The 12,046-nt window shown below is 40.2% G+C and overlaps 1 protein-coding gene across 3 annotated transcripts in view; it reads left to right on the top strand.

Annotated features, from left to right (window-relative positions):
* Positions 1-12,046, top strand: part of HFM1 (HFM1, ATP dependent DNA helicase homolog) — an 89,277-nt gene that overhangs the window by 11,317 nt on the left and 65,914 nt on the right. For 2 of the 3 annotated variants that reach the window (XM_019501592.1, XM_019501590.1), the window contains exons 6-14: positions 273-405; positions 1,705-1,856; positions 2,204-2,281; positions 2,432-2,593; positions 7,921-8,121; positions 8,200-8,288; positions 10,024-10,067; positions 10,157-10,258; positions 11,231-11,376. In XM_019501592.1, the coding sequence (XP_019357137.1) occupies positions 273-405; positions 1,705-1,856; positions 2,204-2,281; positions 2,432-2,593; positions 7,921-8,121; positions 8,200-8,288; positions 10,024-10,067; positions 10,157-10,258; positions 11,231-11,376 (1,107 nt within the window). The remainder of the gene's footprint in view (positions 1-272; positions 406-1,704; positions 1,857-2,203; positions 2,282-2,431; positions 2,594-7,920; positions 8,122-8,199; positions 8,289-10,023; positions 10,068-10,156; positions 10,259-11,230; positions 11,377-12,046) is intronic. The other variant, XM_019501591.1, reaches the window with a different exon arrangement.

The following is a 12,046-nucleotide window of genomic DNA, read 5'->3' as shown; positions in this document are numbered from 1 at the left end:
GATGTACAGTACCTCTTTTATAAATGCTTCTGTGGCAGATGGGCATAGGGAAATGCATTCTTTCTTGATTGCTCTTTTGCCATTATTTAAAGTTCATATCTAATACAAAGTATCTAGTCTTTAGAAAATTCATACCGTCATACCAGCTGTCATTCACTATTGCATATATCATTTTAATAATAATCCCTTTTGTGCATTTCTTCTTGAATAGTTCTGTCAGAATGCATGAATAGGTATATTTAAATATCTTTTTTTTTGTAATTCTTTCCTAGCTTCTTTACACAGATAGGAATTTTGTGATTTGTGCTCCAACTGGCTCTGGAAAAACTGTAATGTTTGAACTAGCTATTACCAGGCTACTAATGGAAGTGCCAATGCCTTGGTTAAATATTAAAATTGTATATAGTAAGTATTAGACTAAGTTTACATAATTCAGTTTTAGTGGCAGTGATAGAAAATTATTTCGTCCTTTGCATTTCGTTACACACATTTATTGGCTTCTTTTAATAAGCTTGAAGTCAAATACATAAAGACAACATTTACTTTGTAAGACTCTTTCAGGATTTATCACTGTTTATTGTATTGCCATAATAGTTATTACAGTTAATGCTTATTAGTAGAAACACGAAGGCACCTCAGTGCTATGTTGTTCCTACTGGCTGTTTTTATTGTAGGTAGTCTTCTCTGAATACAAAGGACAGAAATTGTTCCCCAAAATGTTGCTTGTAAGAAGGGTATTGGTCTTACCAGTTATTGCTGTGAATGAGTTTCACTTGTACTGTTGTTTAAAACTTACATTGCATAACTGAGATTGAGGCCCTGTTATACTAGGCTCTGTCTGTACACAAATAGACAGTCCCTGCTACAAAGACATTCAGTAGTCAAAGGAGACATACCCCAAAATGTAGAGTTTGTAAATTAATAAAATATAATTGGTGTAACAGAGAGCAGTCACATACATATTGTTGTCATCTTGGGGTTTTTGTTTCTGGAGAATGGAATTAATATCCTCTTGCATATCAAGTGAGATGGGTGATTTCATGCTAGTTTTAATGTGTCCATATTTTGATACCACTATAAAGCTTGACATAATTGAATATATTTGTCATTCTTACACATGGTTGGCCTTTGTTTTACAAAAGTTACTAAGTTAGTTTAGATATGAAATCTATGTATTGTAAGCAAAGAAAACCTGTCAGATATTTGTACTATAATTCCTCTCAGCAGATGGGAAACAAGCACTTGAATTTATGGTTATGACTTCTTGTACTGTTAAAGGGACTGGCTTTGTCAGAATTGACAGAAAGTGACCTGAAGCTTGTGAAAGTCTACCAATCAAGAAGTGTACTTTTTCTGTGTTTTCTTGTGATTGTGGGAGAAAGTTATTGCCCGGTCCTATCATCTGTAGGTTCCTGTGGGAACCAGAAACAACTGAAGATTATGTGAAGGCACAAAGAGTATTCATAGAGGGAGATGTCTGACAGAGGAATGTTCAAGTATTCAGATTCCATTTGCTGAATGGGGAATGGAGAAACTATGGCCTACAGGTCAAAATTGTTTTTTTCTTTAATGAGCAAAGTTGAAATCTGAAGAATTAAGTTAAAAAAACTTTGAAGCAGCTGCCTTGTTTAGCATTTTAAACAATACAATTGAAGAGTAACAAAAAAAAGTCCTTTGCTTTTCTCAATTTTGTTTTTTTTTTAGTGGCACCCATAAAAGCTCTGTGTAGTCAACGATTTGATGATTGGAAAGAAAAATTTGGACCTATTGGGCTTAGCTGTAAGGAACTGACAGGAGATACAGTGGTGGATGATTTATTTGAAATACAACATGCTCATATTATTATGACCACACCAGTAGGTTCCATATGTAACTTGCTATTCCTTCTGTTTTTTTGGTTTTTTTTTAATTTTGAAAGTTAAAATTAAAACTACTAGCTTTTTGTATGTTGCCTTGAACTTTGTTTTGTGACAATCAGTAACTTAGAAACACTTTAAGGTCTGTTTATTGGCTTACATACTAATAGTGTCATATGTAAACAATAGTAATAAAATGCTACATGAAATTTGTTGCATTTGCTCAGAAGAACTTTACTGATTTTATGAAAAGATTTTGGTCACATTAAGGGGCTGTCTGCACCACTGCTTTGGGCATCTGTTGCCTTAAAATATCTTTCAGCTGTTCATAATTTTTTTTTCACTAGGAAAAATGGGATAGTATGACTAGAAAATGGAGAGACAACTCTTTAGTCCAGCTGGTACGATTGTTCCTCATCGATGAGGTAAAAAAAAAGATTTTTATTACTTGTTTTTTTCCTTGAAGATAAAAGGAAACCTTTTAGAAAGTAGAACAGAATGTCAGAAATTTATTTTAATATATTTATAGATAAATGGAAGAAACAGGTGATCTTATTCTACAATGTTTTTAATAGGTACATGTTGTGAAAGATGAAAGCCGGGGTGCAACACTCGAGGTGGTAGTCAGTCGGATGAAAACTGTACAATCTTCTGTTTCACGTAACTCAGAGAATCCCAACACATTTCCTTCCATGAGATTTGTGGCTGTTTCTGCAACAATCCCGAATGCTGAAGATGTAAGAATACATTTTTAATTATATTCTTTAAAAAATATGATTTAAGTAGTCGTTGCTCGTTTGAGGTCAGTTGTAGAGGCCGAAATTTAAGTAATGATATGGATCCCACTGTAGTTCCTCATGTGCTTTATGCATGTGAAGCAAAATTCTTTTGGCTGGCTGTCTCTCTAGGATATATATGCACTGAGTATTCCATTTCTATAATGTTAACTTCTGCATAGCCTTCCCATCTTCCTGCAGATAGCCTGGATAATGGCTGGAGGAAAAACACTAACAGAAAAGTCTTTTCAACAAGTTCAAAAGCTCATTGTTAAAAACAGGAATGCTTCTACCAGAAGATCTTCTATACATAATAGAAAAGATTTTGCCTTATGGGCAGCTGAAAACAACATGAATTTGGTGGAGTCTCTGATTCCAACTATTCTAGACTGTATTTTTGTTCCTGCAACAGGTGGGATTGGCACTTAACCTTGGAGTCCACCTGGCAGGAATATCACTATATTATATTCCAGTCAGATCTCAGTTTTCTCATACCCTACACTGTCAAAATTAATCAGAGGTCATCGTCACACCTAGTTCTCTGTCATTAATTTCTCTCTCATCTAGGACCCTAATGTGGTCTTCCTGCAACTCATGGAGCCTCCTTTCAATTCTCTGTCAGAATGTTCTTTATACCAGCATTTCTCAACCTGAGGGTTCTGACCCAAAAGTGGGTCACAAGAATATATGAAAAGGTTGCAAACAAACTTTAAAAAATGGATCAACAATCTTTACAAATGGATTCTCTTTTACAGGTGAAAAGTGTGGGAAACCGTGGGTTCCCCCTTGCAGGCTGGCAGAGTCCTAGCCTGCAAGGGTCTGCTTGGAGCTGGGGGGAGCGGGAGGAGGGCAGTCAGGCAGGGGGCACCATGTGTACGTGCATGCACGCACATGCATGTGGCAGCCTGGCAGCGTGAAGAGCAGCTCCTGCAGCTCCCCTCAGGTAAGTTTATTAGGGGGGCGGGGGGGCGGACATAGACAATGTGTAAGGGGGTGTGGGGCACAGGTAATACTGCCTACCACCCTACCTCCTCACCAGGGTAGAGCCGTGGCCTGAGGGGAGCGGCAAGTAGGCCATGGTGGTGGGGAAGAGCTGCAGCATGGTGCACAAGCAGCTGGCTGCAAAAGGTGAGGGCAGCATGGGCCCTTTCCTCCCTGCCCGCATCTGTTGCTACTCACACTGCTGGCAACATGGCTGGCACAGAGCTTCTGGTGACAGTGGTAGCAATGAGTCTTGCCTCTATGCTTTGCTCTCCCACTCTGAAGCCCTCCCACTGGGCTGTGAAGGCAGCTTCTGCCTGTGCCAGTCCAGCCAGTCTGCAGCCCTGTGCCCACTGTGGATGCACAAATCTGGGGGGGTCACATGCCCCACACTCACCCCTTTCTTGCATATCCACTCTTTTCCTCATATGCTGGGGGCTGGGGGTTGAGGGCAGCAGGCCAGGAATGAGAGGCACTAGCAGGGCTAGACAGGTGGGGGGCTGTGGGTTGGGAGTGAGGGGCACTGGCAGGGCTGGAGGGGCTGTTTTCTATTTAAACTATTTATTGGGTTGGGACTGGCCATCATTGTTTACAAATAGGTCCTGGTACAACAGAATTTGAGAACCACTGCTTTATACCATTTTACTACCAAGGGGTCATTCTAGAGGTCATTCTAGTTGCCATTGTGAGTGGGATGGGCAATCTTATCCTTGACTCTCCTTTATACTCACCTGCCATGACTTGGATGAATAGGAAAAAGAAAGGAGGTTAAGGTCTTAGTTATTCTTGGACAAAATAATGCCACTTTGATGTTAATTGCTCACAGTGTAAGTTTTATTGTAAGGGTTAACAGTGCGAAAATGACTATGTTCTTGCCAATTGCTTCATTGGCAAAGTAGTTAGTGTTTCAATCAGAACCTCTTCGAATTAGTTACTTTGTATGCGCAGGGTAGAAACTCTCCACCGCCAATTACCTCATTAGCGGTACACTCCCTCCACTTCACTCATTCTGTGTGTGTGTGTGGTCCAGGGGCAGTCTCTGGCCATTCTCTCTCTCCCAAACATATTTTCCGCTCCTGGTTTCCATGGTCCCACTGGGAGCCAGTCTTGGGGTCAACCCCAGTCCCCTTCAGTGAGGGCACAATCTTTCCTCCTGAACTTTCCTGGGGAAGTCATTGCTCGGTGTTTCAGGCTTCCCCTCCACCATACTCACCGGCTCCACAGGAGTCACTGGCAAGGCAAGCCCGTTTTGCCGCACCTCTCAGGAGTCCACCACCCAGCCTTTCAGACTCCCCCTGCACTCACTGGCACCATGGGAGCCACCGGAAGTACAAGCCTCTTTGCTGCTGTCCTGCCGCATCTCGGGGATTCGCCATCCGGCGTCACAACTCCTCCTGCCCACCAATTCAACCAGGTTCCTGGTAAAGTAAACCTTGTTGGCACTGACTTGCCATACACTTTGGGAGTTCCACTCTCCTTGGAGTTTTATTCCTCTCCACGGCAAGTCTCCTTTGCCTTTTCTGCAGAGCGCCGCCGCTCCTTGCTCCTTCTGGTGCCTGAAGACAAAAGTCTTTTCACTGCTGCCATTTTTATGCTTCGTATGACAGGCTAATCTCCTGTTTTTTTCCCAGGTGTACAATCCCTTCCACCTGGCAGGGTTCATCGTCAGGTCAACCTGACCCAACCTTGTCTAAGTAACAGGGCTCTTGCCCGAGTCTCTGTTATAGCCATCACTTTAACTCAGCGTTGAAAAGATCTAAGCCCCTATGGAAGAACTTAGATCCATAAGCCTTATAATGCAACTGTAACCATTATATCACAAGTACAAAGTGATGAAACTGCATCTTAAATTCATTCCCAACATGGTCTCAGAATTCTGACTCAATCAGTCACTTCAAAAATCTTCCTGAAACCATGCTCCTCATTGAGAAAAAAGACGTGATAGACTTTAGACATCTTCAAAGCCCTACTTTACTACTTAGCCCAAATAAAGCACTTCAGATACCCTTCTGATATTTTTGTGGCCTATTCAGTGTACTGAGAAGTCAAACATTCTCATTCCAAAGACTTAAATGGGTGTGATCCAGTTATCAGCTGGCTAGCAAGCCCTACTTGTACCTTGCAATTAAAACAAGAGTGGGCAAAATATTGCCTAGGGACCAGATTTGGGCCATGGAGGGACTTTGTCTGGCCTATGGTAGGTCCCGTTTGGCCCAGGCACCATCCAACCCATGGTGTGTCCCACCGCCCTGGGCGCACAACAGGGCTGGGGCAGCTCTGCAGCTGGACTCCAGCCTCAGCTCCATGAGGACTGGCGGGGACCCATGTGCACAGCCATGGCACTGGCCCTCCCTGCACCTACCCTGTACCTGCCCCAGCTAAAGCATACCAACCAGGACCAGTGTGCACAGCCCCAACTCTGGCCCAATCCACGCCCACTCTAAACCCATCTGCCCAAGATGGGTGGTGGTAGCAGGGCAGAAGCTGCTGCTGGCTGCTAGGGAAAAGTGGCTGCCTCCCCCTTGCTGCTTGCCACCCCTGGGCTGCCCTGCAGCTCCTCTGCCACCACTACCAGCACTACCTTTGGGCTGCCCAGCGGGGCAGTGGTGGCAGTGGAGGGGAGCTACAGAGCAGCCTGGGTGCGGGCTCTGGGCAGCTGCAGCACAAATGGCCTGGCAGCTGCAAGGTGGAGGTGGCCATTTTTCCCCCATGCCCAGCAGCAGTTTCTGACTGGTTGTCAGTGCTGCTTATCATGGGCAAACCAGTCCAGAGTAGGAACGGGGTGGGCCAGGGTCAGGGCTGCGTGTCTGGGTCCAGCTGGTCCACTTTGGCTGGGGCAGGCCCAGGTCCAGAGCAGGTATGGGTGGATCGGGACTGGGGCTGTGCATGCAGGTCCCCACCACTCCCCATGAGACTGAGGCCTTACACAGCAGGGCTCTGTGCTCAACTGCTGCCATGGACTGGTGGTGGTGAGGAGTCACAGGGTGCAGGTGCTCCAGGCTGTTGCCAGGGTGGTGGGGAGAAAAGGGTACTGATCAGCCCACGACAGCTCCCCAAAACTGCCTATGTGGCCCATGGGCCCAAATAATTGCCTGCCCCTGGTTTAAAGCGTAAGTAACATCCTGCTTCAGCAATGTCTTTGCAGCTTGCAAGGCAGCCAGAAGAAGTAACCAGCTGATATGCTAGATGTCATGAACTGAATGTGGCAATCCACATATTCCAGTTTAGAAGGGAAGTGTCTGTTTGATCAATGATGGTTCCTCAATTTTACTGTATTGGGCGTGGATGCTGATAGGAATTCCTTTATAGTGGAGTCCTCCCTGACATGCTCAAAGAATAAAATGGTTACCCTATCCTACAGTAACTCTGGTTCTTGGAAGTGGATCTGCCCTTGATGCCCTAATTCAGGAGCATGTGCAGTTTCAGGGTACGTGTGCATTTTTGTTGGAAGCTGTTAGGTCTTATGCATATGAGGTGTATATACACCTATGATATGATTTGTAGTAACCACAGTATCTCCAAGAACCTCAGTTACTGTAATATAAGTAAAACAGCTTCTTTTGTTTCTTCAGTTCATTTCAGTATCCTGAAAGTTTGGATAAATAAAAGTCAAAAGAAGTTGTAAATTCTACTTTAAGTGAGTTCTTACATAAAGCTATCATTTCTGAACTGTTGGCTGATGGTTACTATTTTGATGAAAACAAATATAATTTATGATACAGCCATACAGAAGTTTTAGTCTAAAATTAACAAAATACTACAATTCTGTATTTTTATCAGTGTATTTGGTTGTAAGCACAAGTCTTACTAGGTTGTGGATAGATTTTGATCTTAATTATACCTGTCCGATTTAAAACTGAATTTGCCTTTTTTAATTACAAAATGGGCATGTCTACACGTGTTCCTTTGGTGCCTTTGTTACTGTGCCATCATTTAGTACTTTCAAAAGGAAGTAGTAAATGATGGCACAGTAACAGGCGGCACTGCGCGCTGCACGTCATACAGTTATTTTTAGTTGCTATGCCACCATAGCAATGCACTATAATGAGGGAGCATGTTGCTATGGTGATGTAGCTGCAGTGTCACAGTTTGTAACTGCTGATGCTATGGCGTCATGGCGTGTTGCTACGGCGACATAGTGTCACATGTAGATGCTCCCAAAATGTATTTTAAAATGTTAATACTTTTGAAATGGCAAGAAGAATTTAACCGGTTCACTATTATCTATATTGTTAGAGCACAGCATACTTAATGGCAGAGCTATCATTTTCAAGCATTGTTTTAACATACTTTCTTGTTCTTCAAAGATTGCAGAATGGCTGACAGATAGTAAGAAGCCTGCTGTATGTTTGAAAATAGATGAGAATCACCGACCAGTGAAGCTTTGCAAAGTTGTTCTTGGATTTCCCTGCAGTGGCAACCAAACAGAATTTAAATTTGACTTAACTCTTAACTACAAAATAGCAAGCGTTATACAAACATACTCTGAACAAAAACCAGCACTTGTGGTATGTTTTTCTCTTACTGGTTTTAAAAGTGTTTGTTTCACAGTACAATTAATTCAGAAAGTATTCTCTTATTTATAGTTTTGTGCCACAAGGAAAGGAGTACAGCAAGCTGCTTCTGTTTTTGCAAAAGATGCTAAATTCATAATGACTACAGAACAGAGACAAAGGTATTTTAAATATTTGTTTTAAGTTAGTAATCGGTGTCTGATATTCTAGCCAATCTTATTACTTATGAAATGAAAGTTGAGGGGATTAGTACAGTTACTGGTAGAAAGTTGTTTGTCATAAAATAATTATCACAAAAAGGATTCTGAAAAATCTTACTAGGGGCTATGGACTATGGCTATAGAGTCCTTTACTAGGACAGTTGATTTTTTCGGTAGTGGAGATAATCCACTTGCAGGAAATCCAACCTTTGCTTGTTTCTTCTAAATAAAGGAAATTATTCTGCAGTAATATATTTTGGGTGCCTTTCATTAACATTAAATTCATTAAATTTTTTCAGTGCAAAGATTTGCACATGTGATAGTCCTATGTCATATGTGGTCCTGTTGGACTGTTCACACTAAGTTGCATTAAACACATACCTAAATTTTTCAGGATCAAGTATCTTAGTAAACACTGCCCAGATTTTTGTTTATGATTACTTACTTCATCAGGGAGTTATATCAAAGTATTCTCTATGCCAGGGGTAGACATCCCCTGGCAAGAATGACAAAGTCTGGCATGTGAAGGCATTTTGCTTGGCGCACACACTTCAGGAAGGGACCAGAGCTGGGCTGCCACAACAAAGATTGGGCCCCTCGCAGCTCCCCTCTCATCTGTCCCTGGCACTCCAACATGTTAAAGGCAAGGTTGCAGGTATTTTTGTCACCCTGCCCATAAACATTGCCCACCCCTACTCTACGCTACTATTGGGGATACATTTTCAATTTAATATATAATTTGTTTTTACCAATAAGAACATTCTTTTGTCTAATTGAATCCAAAATGTTTTCATTAAGGTTCAGTTCAGGACATCATATCTAGATATAGGTGTTTAATTCCCATTTACATCAATGAAACCTAAGTACATGATTAACTGTTTTCCTGAACTGGGATGGACATATGCACATACTTATATGCTTTGTTGAACCAGGACCTTTGTGTTTACTTCAGTATTAACATTAAAGTTTATAAGCCATTCTTAAATCGTTTTAAAACAACTCTTGAGTTAATCCATAATTTTAGGTATTAATAATTAAATGCATTTCTGCCTTCTACAGTTCAAATATTATACCAAACAGTTGTAGTCCTCATTTCTTCTTCTAGACCACTCTTCATTAATAAGAAACAGACAAAACTCTAATTGAAGTAAGTGTTCTTTGAAGGCATGAATAGGACTTGGGGAAGTACAAGATAATGTCCATAGATACTTTCTTCTATTAGTTCAAATTTTCCACATCCTTTTTATGTGATAAAAATATTAAGATTTACAAACAGGCGTTTCTTAAAGAAGATATTGTTTATATTATGCATAAATAGATCCAAATCTACAATACTTATCCAAAACCAGATGCTCCTCTTCACTTTCAGTAATAGTGGAGAGAAACTTTCACAAATGAATGGGGGAGCAATGGGAGTTCTGAAGTTCTATTCCTGAACTTCTGGACACTTCTTTGTAGAGGCACTGTAAGGATTTAGGACTGTTGTTGAGGAGGTAGTCTGATATGATGGAGCTGGTGAGCAGTTACATACTGAATTCAGGTTTTACTGACTTAATGTACAGAAGTCCAGAGCATGTCAGTGGTGCCTTTACAAAATATATTTTTATCATTACATATTATTTATAAATGAGGAAGTCTGATATGTAAACTGTGTGATTTAAAAAATACTAATAATTTTTATCTCTCCCTTGTACAGATTACAGAGGTCTGCAAATTCAATAAAAGATTCCAAACTAAGAGGTAAATTGTCATTTTACCATTTTAAGTCACAGGACTTAACATTTGCTTGAGTAAATTTGTGAAGATAATTCATAGTATTTCATTTTCAGATCTCCTAATATATGGTGTGGCTTATCATCATGCTGGTATGGAGCTATCTGATAGAAAAATAATTGAAGGAGCATTTACTGTGGGAGACTTGCCTGTACTTTGTAAGTAAATTTAAACTCTGAAAGTCAAAATAGTGTTCCTATGTTTGTTTCTTTTTATATACATTTGGTAAAAGTAAATATGATTCAAACATTAATATTTACTCTTAGGTTAGTCTGTGAAAACAAGCCTTTGTATGAACAATCCATTTGCTTTGATAAGTAATTAGCACAATTTGAATGCTGTCACAAAGTTAGTAGTAGTAAAACTCCCATGTACCTGCATGATTGGGCTTGTAATTTATGGTTGAATCCTGAATTTGCAATGCATCTATAACTATCATTAACTTCAGTTTTTGTTTTCCCTTCTAAAGAAATAAGTTCATAAGAGTAACCTACGTATATGACAAAATATGATAATGATGTGCATGGTGCTTTACAGGCAAATAAAAAAAATAGTCCTTAAAGATATTGCTATTGCACAAAAAGAGAAACTCATGACTGTATTCAGACAGTGACTGGATTTGAATGAACAGCAATTACTGATTCAGTTTTGGTATCCAGGGAATGGTATACAAAGAATTTTATCTGTAAATAGCAGAAATATTTAAATACAAATGTGTTGGATGAATTTAGGTTTTAAAATAGTATTTGATAGCACTTGATATATTGATGATCAGATATAGTGAAAAACTGTATATCGGGGTGCTGGGGCTGGACTGGGGCAGTGCTGGGCCTGATTCAGGTGCCAATCTTGCAAGGTATCTGGCTTGCGGACTGGCCCTGTATTCCTCATCTAGCCCACCAGGCTGAAAGTTTGAGCATCTCTAGTATGTTTGTGTATAAATACATATAAAGACTATGGGCACATTTATGGGCACCAAGTACCTTAATTCCCACTACCTTTATTAAAAGTTGGGCATTCTTGCCACCTCATAAAACTGAGCCATTTATTTACTGCACTGTATAAAGTTTTGCTAATATACAGAAATGTTGATACTGTTCATCATGAGATTAATCTTTAATCTGATACAGTTACTACTAGTACCTTAGCTATGGGAGTAAATTTACCTGCACATCTGGTTGTTATAAAGTCCACAATGCATTATGTTGGAGGAATGTTTCAAGAATATAGTGAAACTGATATTCTGCAAATGATTGGGAGAGCAGGAAGACCACAAGTAAGTTAACTGTGTTTTGTATACATGTTCTCTAAAGATGAATTTGTAAAACCATATAGAGGAAGAGGTAAATGTACCCACAATTTTAGAGTAGCATTTGCTTCTTAAAGTTTTGTAATTTGTACCTGAATTATTTTTTAGTTTAAAGAAATATTCAGGAAAGGAGTCTGGCTCTCAGTAGATTGCTCAGTGAAGATCTCTCCCCAGTGTTTGTGGTAAAAAAATAATAAAAGTGCTAACTTGCATAAGAAATAGGATAGTGGAGGATATTATAATGTCTTCATAGAAATTGGTGGTGCAGTCTTGTGTGCAATAACTTCATGCAATAATGGCATTCCCATCTTAAGAAGAATGCTGAAGAGCTAGAAAAGGTTGAGAGATGGGTCATAAAAAATCCAGGACATGGAACAGTCAAGTAAAGAGAGATTGAAAATATTAGGTTTGCCCCTGTCAAATAGGAGAGAGGACACAAAAGGAGTTTATAGAATATTGAATGTTATAGAAACAATACCCCAGATTACTCCACATCTGTCTTCTGCAAAGGGTTCAGGAACTTCCTCTGAAGCACCTAGTTCTGGCCACTATTGGAGACAGAAAAAATGACTAGATGGGGCTTGGGTTTGAACCAGTATAGGAATTCATATGCTATTCATTTTGTCCATTAGAAAAA

The sequence above is a fragment of the Gavialis gangeticus genome, unplaced genomic scaffold (genome assembly GCF_001723915.1).
Source record: "Gavialis gangeticus isolate Ggan-Ray unplaced genomic scaffold, GavGan_comp1, whole genome shotgun sequence".
In the NCBI taxonomy this organism is placed as follows: domain Eukaryota; kingdom Metazoa; phylum Chordata; order Crocodylia; family Gavialidae; genus Gavialis; species Gavialis gangeticus.
Note: the sequence above shows the minus strand (reverse complement) of the source record. Positions and strands in the feature narration are given on the sequence as shown.